The 14,311-nt window shown below is 60.6% G+C and overlaps 1 protein-coding gene across 2 annotated transcripts; it reads left to right on the forward strand.

The window, feature by feature from the left end:
- The first annotated feature begins 266 nt into the window (after positions 1-266).
- On the forward strand, positions 267-10,846 carry MEIS3 (Meis homeobox 3). Of its 2 annotated transcripts, none has more exons than XM_081274578.1 (13): positions 267-967; positions 2,625-2,806; positions 2,936-3,095; positions 3,178-3,228; positions 3,790-3,840; positions 3,983-4,132; positions 6,986-7,097; positions 7,260-7,408; positions 8,159-8,235; positions 8,399-8,457; positions 8,537-8,620; positions 8,892-8,957; positions 10,435-10,846. In XM_081274578.1, exons 1-12 carry the CDS (start codon positions 956-958, stop codon positions 8,939-8,941), a joined length of 1,137 nt encoding a protein of 378 aa, XP_081130704.1. In that variant the 5' UTR covers positions 267-955; the 3' UTR covers positions 8,942-8,957; positions 10,435-10,846. The 2 variants fall into 2 exon arrangements, with proteins under 2 accessions (XP_081130704.1, XP_081130705.1); XM_081274579.1 differs by having other exon boundaries at positions 268-967; positions 4,034-4,132.
- Positions 10,847-14,311: the final 3,465 nt, after the last annotated feature.

Below are 14,311 nucleotides of genomic sequence, written 5' to 3' on the forward strand. Positions count from 1 at the left end.
GACACACACACACACACACACACACACACACACACACACACACTTGCCCCCAGGAATGCACCAACAAGCAGACGTGCGCCCAGACACCGCTGGGACACAGGCGCACACACACACCCGGCCAGGCACGCAGGCCCAGCGCGTCCCAGTCTCCCAGGGGCCCAGAAAAGAAACTAAAATATCGGAGTTTGGTGCCTCCCGGCCTCCTGATCTGGTCGGGTCTCAGTTGACAGAGAGACTAGGGAAGTCACGGCGAGAGGAAGGAAGGGTGGCCAGAGGAGCAGAGGAAAGAACCCGTCGGAGACCCTGGCGGCCGAGGGGGAAGGGCGACGCCGGGAGCGGGTGGGAGGGTGGGACCGGGGGACCCGACGCGGACCCCGGTGCCTCGGATACAAAGGCCGCGGGAGGGCGGGGCGAGGGGAGGGGCGAGGAGGGAGGGGAGGGGGAGAGGGATGGGGAGGAGAGAGGGAGGGGGCTCCGACGCCCGCCCCGCCCGCCCGCGCCCCAGCCACCGGCGGACAGTGGGTTAAGCATCTCCGCGGTGGAACTTCCGGATGTGACCACAGAGAGGGAGAGACCCGGAGCGGGGCGCGGGCGCGGGGAGCGGGGAGCGAGTGCCCGCAACGCGCCGGACCCGCCGCTGGGAGCCGCCCCCGCCGCCGCCCGGCCCCGGGCCGCTCGGCTCGGCCGAGTCCTCCCTCCGCCACCAGCGCGGCCCCGGGCCCCGGGCGGGGGCCTCGGGCGACTCTAGCCGCTGCTGCCCAAGCCGCGATGAGTCCCCGGCTGTGACCCCGCGGGGGCCGGCCGGGTCCATGCTCCGCGCCGCCGCCCCGCCCGGCGCCTGCCGCTGACGGCGGCGGGTGGGGGGCCCGGCACCCACCTCCCGCGGCCCCGGGGCTGCGCCCTCCCCACCCGCCAGGCTCTGGAAGGACCCTGGAGCGGCCGCCGGCATCAGCCCATGGCCCGGAGGGTAGGAACGGGGGCGGGGACCCCCGCGCCCCAGCCGCTCTTCGCGTCCCCAGCCCTGCAGCCCCTGTCTCCGGGGCTCCGGTTCTGGGCCCACCTCGCCCTCTCCACCGGCTCCTCCCCTCACCCTCTGCCCCTGTGTCTTTCCTTCTCAGTGCCCCTCTGCCCCCCTCCTTTGCCACAGCGTCTCACCCTCCCCCTGGCCCTCGGCGTCCCTCTTTCTGCTTCTGGGTCCTCTCTATCTCGGGCCCTTTATCCCTACCCCGCGCCCCGTCCTCTTCCTTTTCTGCTCTCCCCTCTCCTCTCCCCGACTCCGATCTACTTTTGTTGGAGCCCCCTACTCCCAGGCTAGGGGTGGGGATCGTGCTGAGGACCGTGCTGGGAGAGGTCGGGCTCTCCAGGCTGCTGGACAAGCGATTGTCTGTTTGAGAGATAGAAGGAGACAGGAGAGGAGCTGAGCACCGGCTTGGGAGGGTGGGGACAGGAACATGGCAGGAGGTGAGGACCCACTTCATAGAGGGTGATGAACAGCAGGAGCAGTTGGATCCAACTTCAGGGCTCTGGAGAAGTTTGAAGAGGAAGTCAAAGAGCGTCAGGGATGAGACAGACGCAGAGCCTGGGCCACTAAGTGTGTCCAGGGTGGGAGGCGGAGCCGGATAGGAACACTCCTGTGCTCCGCCCTTGCCTGTCCTTTTGCATCTTGGAGCCTCAGTGTCTTCATCCCCGAGGACAGGGCTTGACCCTGTGATAGAAAGATCCCTCCACTTCCCAGGCCAAGGGCGGGCACTTGGTTCCTTGATGACCCAACTCAGAAGTGTGCCCTGAATGCTCGGGACTCTCTTTGGGGCTGTTTGCAGTGTGTGTTGGTGGGAGGCTGGGGCTGTCCTGAGCTGCCTCATTCATGTGTCACCCATTTATTCATTCCTGGGCCTGGTTCCTGTGCCTCTCTGTGCGTTTGTAGGGGCCTCTTGGGTATTTGGGGGGATGGCACTCAAAGCCTGCAGGTTATAGGGATGTGCACTAAAGTGTATCTGGGGGGAGGTCATTTGGGTGTGACTGATACACAAGAGTGCACGTGGGTTGGTGTGCATGGCTGTGTGTGTGTCACGTGATGGGGTGGGCTGTGACAAGTGGTTAACACATTCAGACATGCACATTTGACAACTGAAATGAAATGGAAGTGGCAGAAGGCTGAGCGTGTCTACCTGTTTGTGTACACACAGTGCCCTGGTTCTATGGGAGGTGTCCCCACCAGAGCCTCTCCTGTCCCCACCCTCCCCTTCCTGCATTCATTCTCCCCCTCTCTCCTCCTGCTCTCTCTGTGTCTCTGAACCTCCCTGCCCTCTTCCTTCCCTTGGCAGTCACCTGCCAGACCACCTGGGACCCCCACCCAACTGCTCCAGCTCTTCCTCCAGGTCCTCTTGCCCACACACCAGGACCCCTGATGGGACATTTTTTACAGTCCAGGGCACAAGGGGAGGCCCGGCTCTCAGTTCCACAGACAGCTCCATAGGACATTGGGGGGGGGGTGTTAAGCGAGCAGGGGACACCTGGGGACAGAGGGCACACCTCCTGGGTCCTAGGGTAGGGAGGCTGTCTGGCAGGTAGCTGAGTCTTGGGGTCTCTGACAACTCCTGAGGCTCTCTCTCAACTCCCCCCAGTACGATGAGCTACCCCACTACCCAGGCATCGTGGACGGGACAGCAGCCCTGGCAGGCTTCTCTGAGACAGTGCCCTCTGCACCCCGGGGCCCTGGGCCCTACGGCCCCCACCGGCCTCCCCAGCCCCCGGCCCCAGGCTTGGACAGCGACGGCCTGAAGAGGGAGAAGGATGAGATCTACGGGTGAGTGGGGGGCTCCGGGCTCGTCACTGTCTCGCGCTGGTGTCTCTCTGCGGGTCACTGTGTGGGTTCCTGTCCCCGTCTAGTGGCTCCACACCCCCCTCATGAGCTCCGCCCTCCTGCCTCCCTCAGACACCCGCTCTTCCCACTGCTGGCCTTGGTCTTTGAGAAATGTGAGCTGGCCACCTGCTCACCCAGAGATGGGGCCAGTGCTGGGCTGGGCACACCCCCCAGCAGTGACGTCTGCTCTTCTGACTCCTTCAATGAGGACATTGCGGCCTTTGCCAAACAGGTGGGCAGCCCCAGCCAGGGAGCACCCGGAGGGCCAGCAGGGTGGGACCGCTGTCCCTTATGGCCTCTCTTTTCCCTCCAAGATCCACTCCGAGAGACCTCTCTTCTCCTCCAACCCAGAGCTGGACAACCTGGTGAGCCCTCCTGGGGCCCCCTCCACGGGGCTCTCCTATCCTGCCCTCCATATCCCTTGGCTTGGTTGAGGGTGCAGAGAAGTGACCACTGGCTGCTGTTCTCAAACCATGATCAGTGTCGCCCGTTTGCAACAGTGCAGAGCCTAGAGTTTGAGAACAGACTGGTGGCCTGAGTTCGGAGCCCAGCTCTGTGAGCCAGGGCAAGTGGTGCCAGGTCTCTGGGCCTCATGTCCTGGGGAGAGAGGAGAGGAGGGAGGGAGAGAGAGAGAAGGGGGAGAAGAGAGAAACACCCTGAGCTCCAGCCAGGGCTTTCTACTGGCCAAACCCTTTGGCAAAGGACTCTGGGAAATGTGGTTTGCCCCAAAGGGTGGGAAAGTCAAGGGCAAAGGGCAGGGGATGGGCGTGCCTGCCTGGCACCCCTGCTTCAGTGTCCTCTCCACCAACTCCCGGGGTCTCCGTCTTTGCCCCACGCTCTTCTTCCTGCTGCCTTCCTCTTGCTCTGACACTGTCTTGATCATCCTCTGTCACTCTTTCTGTCTTTGTCCCCCACCCCGCCTTCAGATGATCCAGGCCATTCAGGTGCTGCGGTTCCACCTGCTGGAGCTGGAGAAGGTGAGTGCTTCCCACCTGCCACGCCCTCACTTGCCCCCAGCAGTCTCTGCCCCACTGGAGTTGAAGCACAAGATGCCCCCACCCCTGTGCACCCCAGTCCTGGCCCCCGGGTGGCGCCCCCAGTACCCCGGTGCCCCCCCAGGTCCACGACCTGTGCGACAACTTCTGTCACCGCTACATCACCTGCCTCAAGGGAAAGATGCCCATCGATCTGGTCATCGAGGATCGGGATGGCGGCTGCAGGGAGGATCTCGAGGACTATCCAGCCTCCTGCCCCAGCCTCCCAGACCAGGTAGGCCCAGGACGCGGTACCGGGTGTCACCCAGCAACCACAGCGGCCTAAACACAGCGGGAGGGCACACCACACCACCACACCCCAGACGTGGGGTGTTGGTTACCGGGCAGCATTGCACATGGCCACCCGCCGTCCACACAGCAGCTTCACAGACTCGGAAACAGCTGGACCACAGACAGGCGCGCCTGCGCACACGGACGCACGCGCACCACACACGTCAACAGCCGCGGACACCACCTACTGGCTCCGCTGCACCCATGTAGGTTCCCACACAGATACCCAAACAGGTGCAGTGGCACCCACTCTGCAGGCCACGGCGAAACCACGCCCTGAAGCACCCTGGCCACGCAGCAGCATGGGACCTAGGGCCGCTCCAGCGCCGCCTTCTAGAGCGAGTGTGGACGCAGCGTGCGCACCACACTTGGTCACAATAGACTCCCGGGTGGAGCGAGAGCCAGACAGCCCACTATGATGCCACACACGCTCAGGTCCAGACACTCTGGGAGTCGGACTAACCATGGTGCCTGCGCATGCACACAACTCCAGCCCTGTCCCGCGGCTGCGCATACGCACACGCGCTGTCCCCCTCAATAGCTGCAAGACCCCAGCCAGACTCTTCCACCCAGATTTGAAAATAACTCCCAGGCTTGGAATGGCTGCACAGGTCAGACCCAGCGAAGCAACAAGATAAAGTGGCATTGGCTCCGTTACAGTGGTGGCACTATGGACCGCCTAACAGCTCTGTGGGTCCCACTACCCACAGAGAACAGTGAAACTTTGTGGAGTAAAGTCACGTAAGGACCACGCCCAGACGTCTACACCACCGACACACAGTCACATGATGGCACACGACACAGCTTTGGGCCTGGGGCTCACAGCAGCCACCAAACAGCCTCAAGGACCCGACCTCGCCCTGTAGTACATACACCCAGGGAGCAGCCCCTGCGGGTGAAGACGGGACTCCGCTCTTCGGGAGGCTCTTATTCAGACCTCACACAGCCTGGATCCTCTTGCAGGACACTCAGCCATAGTCACACCCGCCCAGATGTTCTCACAGGTGTGTACCCACTTGTGCAGAAATCACAGCTGCCACGTGCACAGCCTCAGGGGACAGGATGGTACACACCTGTGATCTCAAGGGCACCTGCAATGCCAGAGACTCGGGAGGCTGAGGCAGGAGGATCACAAGTTGCAGGCCAGCCTGGGCAACTTGGCAAGACCCTGTCTCACACCAAAGAGAAACAAGCTGGGGATGGAGCTCAGCGCTAGAGCACAGGCCTAGCATCACGAAGGCCCAGGTTCCAACCCCAGCACTGGGAGAAAAGCAGAATTTAGGATCATCCAAGTCAGATCCAGCCACACAGGCAAGGCACAACCACCAGTGCTGGCACACGCCACAGCCACAGCCTGTCTGGGGACAGCCAGGGCCTCTTGGGGTCCTCAGGTACACACTCACATTCAGACAGGCATGTTCACTTACAGGCCACATGAAGGTCTCAGGAAGCTTCAAACTCATCAGCTTGGATATACTCACGGGCAGCACCCAGTCAGATCTGCAGGTCACAGCCACCGACATGGTCACAAGCTCCCGGACCTGAGCGATTCTGAAATTGAACACTACTCACCCTATAGCACGCCCAGTTGCACGATTCCATATAGACATACGGAGTCCGGGAAAATCCTTGAGCCCCAGTGGGAAGCAGGGCACATCCAGCAGGGTGTGGAAGGTGGGAGGGGCTGTGCACATGGTGGGCAGGCTTGAGTGCAGGGGGTTACCCCAGTTTGGCAGCTGCAGGCAGCTGTTTCCAGTGGTTGGCAGGACTAGAGAGATGAGCAGGATGTTGCTGAGACTTTGGTGGAAGGACACAGCGAGTCTGCAGCCCCCTGGTAGAAACCAACCCAATCTTAAACCAAATGACAAAAGAAATCCTCACATGGTGGCTATAGGTGGGCCGGCCTCCTGGGTCACAGCTGGGGCGTAGGGTGAATCGAACACATTGCCAAGTTCCTCAAAGTGTGTCAGAGTTTGGGTAAAGAAAATACAGCCCTGGCAGACACAGTGACTCACACCTATAACCCCTGAGGCAGGAGGATCATAGGGGGCCAGCCTAAACAACTTAGGAAGACCCTGGCTCAAAAAAAATGTTCCGTGCTAGAGCTCACGCCTAGCATATGGAAGGCCCTGGATTCAGTCCCTACTGCTGGGAGGAAGAAAAAATAAAACACAATCCCCCAATCCCTGATCTGCAATTTTAAGACCTTAAAATATCTGAAATCTCGGATTTGGGCTCCCCTGCCCCATAAGTCCAGCGCCAACTCATTTGGCAGCAAAAATCTGACCTGAACTAATGGGAGGCTATTTATAGCCTTTATTTATTCCACTTAGTTAAATATCCATCCGTTTTGCTACAGAAATGTTAATGAGTTTGATGATGAGGTTATGCCCCAGACCCTGCTGGGGGCCATTAAGGAAATACGGCGGCCATGAATGCGCTGATTTCCTGTTTGAAGTGTGAGGAGTTCTGAACTGAATTGCTCCTCGTCCCAAGGATTCCAGATATGGTGCTGTAGACCTGTGTCAGCTCATCTTTCCCGGGTGACTGCTGTGTGCCTTTACATAGATTAGCTCACCGAACACACACTGAAGTGAGAACTGTTACTGTCCCCCGTTTCCCAGTAGAGGAAACTGAGGCACAGAGAGGTGAAGTGACTTGCCCAAGATCACTCAGCCAGGAAAGGGAAGAGGCAGAAACAAGCTTCCCCTCAAGAAGTCCCAGCTCCGGAGCACGCGCTCCCTGGGCTTTTCGGTGCCCCGAGTCTTGGCATTGACACCCAACTCTTGTTTTCTAGAATAACACATGGATCAGAGACCATGAGGACAGTGGGTCTGTCCATTTGGGGACTCCGGGTCCATCCAGCGGGGGCCTGGCCTCTCACAGTGGGGACAACTCCAGCGACCAAGGTGAGGAACTTGGGAGGTCACGAAGAAGCCTGGGGGTTGGTCCAAGGAAGACCTTCACAGGGGCACAGAGAGCTGAGGTCTGGTGTCTAGGGCGAGGGTTCTGGGGTCCTCGGTCCCCTGCTCATCACTGTTCACCAGTGCAGCCTGCCTGTGTCCCCTCAGGAGATGGGCTGGACACGAGCGTGGCCTCTCCCAGCTCTGGGGGAGAGGACGAGGAGCTGGACCAGGAGCGGCGGCGGAATAAGAAGCGAGGGATCTTCCCCAAGGTGGCGACCAACATCATGCGAGCCTGGTTGTTCCAGCACCTCTCGGTGAGAGCCCTGCTGCCCAGGTGCAGGGTGGGCCTGGAGAAAGATGCGGGTGGCCAAGCCCCCTAGAGGAACCTGGAGATGAGACTCAACAGGGGAGGGGGACACGGAGGGGACTCACGGAGATGGGGAGGACAGGAGCAGTTCTCAGGTGTGTGCGACAGCCCATCACCATCCCTCAGTCACCCCCGTCCATCAGACACAGCCCTGGGCTGTTCAGATGAGGAGACTGAGACCCAGAGGGTTAGGGCTTGCTCCAGGTCGCACAGCCGGAAGTGGTTTCAAACGCAGGCGGTCTGGCCTTCACCACCCACCCCGCACCCTCATGGAGACAGGCAGAAAAATAGTCAGAGAGGGACTGAGGGACAGAGGGACAGAGACAGAGAAATAGCAACTCAGAGGCAGGGGACTGAGTCACGATGTAGGGAGTCCCAGGCCAGGGCCATGTGGGGTGGGAACAGGGGTAGGGAGAGGCGCCCGCTGGGAGCCTGACGGAGAGGGGGAGCAGGGCCAGCCCCTCCCCACGGAGCCCACCTTGTGGTGGAGCCCCCTAAAGCAAGTTGGCCAACCAGCCTCGAGTTGCTGGAAAGGGCCCGGCTGTGGGTGATCGCTGGGTGCCCGCTGGGCTTTGCCTTCCCGGGTGGCTCTCCTGCCCAACTTGTGCCACCATCCCTTGACCCTGCGGGCCAGGCCAGGCACTGGGGCCAGGGGGCGCCTGGGCAGGCAGAGTGACTCTTGCCCCCGTGGCTGCAGCACCCGTACCCCTCCGAGGAGCAGAAGAAGCAGCTGGCACAGGACACGGGGCTCACCATCCTGCAGGTCAACAACTGGTGAGTGGCGCCAGGTCGCCGGGCAGCGGGTGGGAGGCCGGCACTGTCCGCGGTGCTGAAGGAGGCCTGGGCCGCAGCCCCTGCACCTGCTGTCCCCTCTCCCCGCCCCGTCCGTCCCCGTCTGCCCCCTCCTGACGCCCTTGGGTCCCGTGACCGGCTCCAGGTTCATTAACGCCCGGAGACGCATCGTGCAACCCATGATCGACCAATCCAACCGCACAGGTACGGGGTGGGGGGACGCGGCTCTGAGCACGTTAAAGAGGGAACCCCCCTGGCTCCCCCTCACCCGACCCCTTCCTAGGGCCAGGCGCCGTCTTCAGCCCCGAGGGCCAGCCCGTGGCAGGCTACGCTGAGACTCAGCCGCATCTGACTGTCAGGCCGCCCGGTAAGGCCGACCCCACCTGGACCCCACTCCTTCTTGTTTGCAGAGGGGAGCAGCAGATGCCAGTGCAGATGTCCTGGTCCCACCTTCTCCAGGCTCAGCCCCTCACAGGGAAAGGAGTCATTTTTTCTTAAAGGGCCAGCACCCTCTTAAAACATGACTCAGTCTGTCCTGGTAGAGCAGCCAGGGGTGAAGGAAGGGTGGGAGGCACAGAGGGGCATCGGGGGGTGGGGGGGGTGGGAAGACCCACTAACTTTCCCCTTTCCCCTTCCAGGCTCAGTGGGCATGAGTCTGAACTTGGAAGGAGAGTGGCATTACCTATAGAGACGGAGTTCAGGAGGTGAGTGACCTATTTCTGGGGTGCACAGCTCTCAAACCTTCATGAGAACTCCTGGCTCCAGCAGTGGGTCCATCCCTCCACGGCAGGGTCTACCTGGGTCCCTGAACTGAGGCTCCTCCAGGGCTCGGTGGAAAGATGATTCCTCAGCCAACACCTGCCCCCATCCACCCGGCCACTCACCCCGCCATCCATCATCCGTCACTCATCCACTCACCACCCTCCACGCCGCCCCCACTCCCTGCCCACTCTCGATCCCACTAACCGTGCCCTCACACACCCACTCCACCGTCCACCACCTTACCCAGCCACCCAGTGGCCGCCACAAGACCCGCCCACTGTCTCACCAATTGTCCGTCCACTCACCCGCCACCCGCCACAGAAACGCAGAACAGCCTGTGCAAAGGCCCAGGGTGTAGAGGGCTTCTGCGTGGCCTTCCAAACCACCCCGACTCTCCCAGTTAAAACCCTCTGTGGCTCTCAGGGGTCACTGGACAGTCAGAACTCTTTAGTATCCATCTGTCCATCCAGTACACATGCCCTGTGCCCCTCTGTGCCCAGCCCTGTGCTAGGAGGTGCTAGGGACACAACAGTGGCCATGAAAACGCAGCCCTGCCCTCCAGGGCACATAGTCCAGTGGGGAGACAGGCCCACCCCAGAGGGCGATGACCCAGGATGGGCCCCTTGACGTGGAGCCCTAGGAGTGGGAGGAGCCAGGAGGGGCCATCAGTCCCAGGAGGTAGGGTTGGGGGGGGGCGTTTGACCCAGACCAGAGCATTCACGGAGGGCTCCCTGGAGGAGACGACTCTTGCTGACCCAAGGGGTGGAGGGTCCAGCAGAGGGAACCCTGTATGTGAAGTCCCAGAGCCCTAGAGGTCTCTGGGCACTGAGATGGCACCTGCCCCACACAAGCAGGGAGGGAGGGCTCTGGTGGGGCGCAGGCAGGTGGGTAAGGACCATGGGGGCCTGGGGCATGGGGTCCCGGGGGCCTGGGGCCTGAGCCGGGAAGGAGAGGTGGGTGGGTTTGCCCAGGCCTGGTGGGCTGATGGGCTCAGCTCTTCATGGCCAGGTGTGGGCAGGGGTGGCCTGGCCTGAGTGGCAGCTTGGTGATAGGGGTCCTCGTCCTGCGTCCCCAGCTCCCCCAGCCGCTTTCCTCGCCCTTGTCCCTCTCTGCCCCCTCTTCAGTCCTCTCTGTCCCTGGGAGGCACCCTACACTCGCCCCAGTCCCTCTACGTCCCTCCCCCCATCCCACTCTCTCTCGGTGTCCTCCTCTGCCTCTCCTCAGCTGCCTCTGCCCGTCCCCTCTGTTCCCACACCTCCCCTCCATCTCCCGCAACCCCTGCTCTGGGGTCCCCTCCTCACCCTTGTCCCTCGGTCCCTCTCCCTGCATCTCCCTGCCTCACTTCAGGGCTGTGCACAGAGGGACGGATGTGACCCAGCCCTCCCCGCCTCCTGAGTGGCCTTTCCTCGCCTCCCACAGACTCCAGCCTCCAGACGTGACCACAGCCTGTGCCCAGTTGGTCCCTGCCAGGCCCTCTGCTTCAGGACTCCAGCTCCAAAGGCCCCTCCACTTAATGCCTACCTCCCTGGGGCCCCACCGGGACATGGGGGACCTGAGCGTCCACTTGAGGGTCTCTCAAGGACACAGACAAGACCTCCAGGCCCTGCACCCGCTTCTGCCTTCACCTTTGCCTGAGACCTGAGAGCCTGGGCATGGTCCGCAGAAGATGGTAGCCAGGGCCCACCTCCAGGACAGAGAAGGGACTGGGAGTGGGCTGGGGCCATCGGGGAAGGGGGTCACCCGGATCCGACATTTGGGAGCGATTCCTTCACCCTCCCACCCCATCCCCCCTCCGCCTCCCCCTCCCCCTTCTCTGATGTCTTCTACTTTTTTTTTTTTTTTAAAGATAAAGTCTTAAAAACAAAGCCACCAATTTGAATCCTTGTGTCTCTTCGAGATTCCAAACCTCAGAACTCTGAGGTTCCAGAATCCTGATGATGCGATCACAGGCGGTCTTTATCCTGCTCTCTGTGGGGGCGCCTAACGTACCTCCGTTAGCTACTGCCGGGTGACAAACTGCCTGGAACTTGTGCCCATCATGCTGGAACTTGTGCCCATCCATGTTGGTGGATTACACTAGACACAGAAGTTCTGGTGGCTTCCTGGGCCCACGTGCTCATCTTCTGTCAGTAGGGACCAGTCGGGGCTCCGCTCCTGGGGGCTGGCTGGCCGCAGGGGCTGCAGGAGTGAGGGACCATGGCTCTCGTCAAGCAGGAGGCTGTCTGGTTTGTTCCCACAGAGGTGTGGCCGGGCTCCAAGGGGCCCCACGATTAGTATGTTCTGCAAACTGCATCCTCTTGGCCACTTTAAAATTTCAAGGCCACCCACCCAGAACCCAGGGAAGAGAAACGGACTCACCTCTTGTGGGTGACAGGGTGCCGCAAATTCACAACCCGAGACGTGGACACGGGAGGGATAAAGAATCGTGGCCACTTTTGCATCAGCCTTTCCCATGGGGGCTCGCGGACTCGTCCCCGGGCAGCCTGTCCTTGCCAGGGGCTTGAGAAGGGTGCCCACCTGTGCATGGATGTGGGTGCCGATCCTCCCCCTGCGATGCATTTGCTGTGGATCTGGAGCAAGCGGCTTCGCCCCCGTGGGCCTCCATCTCCGCATCTGCAGACTGTCTGCCTCACAGGATTGTCGTGCGGATTAATGAAGACGTTGCAGAGAAACTGCGCAGGCTGGGCCTGGCGCGGGGTAAGACTGGGTCCAAGGCAGGGGTTGGTGCTGGGGTTGGGGCTCAGTGCAGGGTGCTTGCCTAGCAGGTGCGAGGTCCTGGGTTCGACTCCGAGGCTCAGAGGTTGGGCTGACCATCCACTGGGCTCTGAGCTCACCAATCCTCTACCTGCTCAGCGAGACACCGGCCAGGCTCAGTGTGGAGTCTATTTCCCTCCATCTCCCTCTGCTCCATCTTTTCTAGTCTTTGTGTCCCCATCCCCATCCACCCTCATCTCGGAGTCTCAGGTGAGCTGTCTCCCTGAGCTGTCTCCTGCCTGCCTCACCTCACTTGGGCCACTCAGGGCCTCTGTCTCTTCCTCAGCTCTGTCTTTGGATCTCTCACACACTCATGCTTGCACCCAAGAGGGCCACTCACAGTATGTTGACGGAGGCTGACACACATGGCTAAGCGTGTGGCCTCACCAGTGTGACCCAGGCAAAGTTCGTAATGTGGTCATGCACAGCCAACCCTGGAAACATCCAGTGTGTGCAGCAGGACGGGGACAGGGCCAGATCCTTGCTGTGCCTCCCACAAGCTGCAACCTCACCTGCTCACAGGCATGGAAGCACCATTGACACAGCTGTCCTTCAAGAAGCTGCACCCTGGAAGCCCTGGGGCGCACACAGGGGCCCTGAGGCTGGGACCCAGCTCCACCTGCCTGGGAGACCCACTTTCTAGAGTCCTGAGACACTGTCCAGCCACTCATCCACTCAGAAGGTCTTCTGGCCATTCACTATTCTTGCACAAAGCGTCTCCTGAGGTCTGGTCCCTGTCTGTCCCCTCCCTGCAACACCAGTGGACAAAAGTCCACATACTTTGGGCAAAACCCTGCCCCCAGGAGCTGATTGACAATGAACCAAAAAAAAAGTAGCCCTCAGTCTGCAGGGGACTGGTTCCAGACCCCTCAGGGAACCAAGCTCCTGGGTGTTCAAGTTCCTATGTCCAGTGGGGTAGGATTTGATAGGACTCCAGCACATTCTCCCAAACAGTTGTTTTGTTTTGTTTTGGTACCAGGGATGGAACCCAGAGGCGCTGAACCACTGAGCCACATCCCCAGCCCCTTTCTGTTTTTTATTTAGAGATAGGGTCTTGATGAGTCGCCCAGGACCTTGCTAAAGGGCTGAGGCTGGCTTCGAACTCGCGATCCTCCTGCCTGCCTCAGCCTCCCAATTGCACCTGGCACATTCGCCCCGTACTTTAAATCACCTCGCGTGCCTCATACTTCCCGAAGCCCCGAGGTGCCGGGCAGGTAGTTGTGATGCTGCATCGTCTAGGGGGAAACGACAAGAAAAACGTCCGCATGCTCAGTGCAAGCGCTATTACAATGTTTCCATTATTTTCCATTGTCATTGGCAGAATCCATGGGTGGAGAACCTGCTGTACCTCATTTAGTCTCTTGGAAGGTGACAAATGTGTCATAAAAAGCAGAGCAGGGTACGGATGGGCTTGTGGGCTGTCACTCTGTGAATTCATTGACCCTTTGTCACAAGTGCTGGGCTGCAGGAGCCCTGACCCTACCAGCCTGCTAAACCCCAGGGCAGCCCCAGGAGGGGTGCCGCCAGATTCCCACTCCCAGGCAAGGACTCTGAAGCCTAGAGGGGTGAGGTTGGTGGCCCAGGGTCACACCGCTGGGGTGTGGAGAGCCCGCTGGGACCCAAGAGACCGACCCTGCCTGCGGCTTGTGCTCCAGGCTCTCTGATTACAGGATGGCATTTAAAACAGAATCTCTGAAACCCTGGTACTCAGGGGCTGGGGTTGAACCCGGGGCACGCTGACACTGAGCCACGTCCCAGCCCTGTGGATCTTATTTTGAGATAGGGTCTCACTGAGTTGCCCAGGCTGGCCTTGGATTTGCCATCCTCCTGCCTCGGCCTCCTGCCTCTCCAGGATTATAGGTGTGCGCCGCCAGGCCCCGATTAAGAGGTTGTGACTTTCTAACTCTAACCGGAACTGTTTTGTGGGTGCAATATTGTTTTTGTGACTGTGATAACTGTTTACTTCTCCCCAAGCTCCCCAGGACCACAGTGGGATGGATGAGGGATAGATAGACAGCAGGAAGAACTTCCAACACTCCCACCTTTGAGGGCAGGAGGTGGAAGGGTTATGGGGGAGAGGTCTGCTGCAAGAGAGAAAGTTGCACCCGTACAGCCCTTGCCTGGCACGGAGAAGGGTCCCCTGGCTGGCAGAGGGGAGACTGGGACACAGGCGAGCTGGGAGGGGCACCTCCCTCCTTCTCCTGGTGACTGGAGGTGGCTCCCACTTAATCCTCTCCAATTAATCCAATCGGATGTGCCATTAAGGAGGCGGGAGATTGGGCGGAGGTTAATTGTAACTAAAAATACCTCCCACTTCCTGCAGGACGCAGTGGGTGGGCATGGCCTAAAGAGTCCCCAGTCCCAGGGGTGCCCCGGGCCCAATCCTGGGTAGGAAGGAGATGGCAGGCCCAAGTCAGAGGTCGCTGCGTCAGCTGGGCAGCGTGCAGCAGCTCGGAGGGGTCACTGGAGCTGCAGCCACAGGAATGTCTGCAGCTGCCCCTCACTGAACGTGGGGTATGGAAGGGAGACGGGGACACTGTCG

This window comes from Spermophilus citellus, assembly GCF_964194105.1.
Source record: "Spermophilus citellus genome assembly, chromosome: 18".
NCBI classification, from domain to species: Eukaryota; Metazoa; Chordata; class Mammalia; order Rodentia; family Sciuridae; genus Spermophilus; species Spermophilus citellus.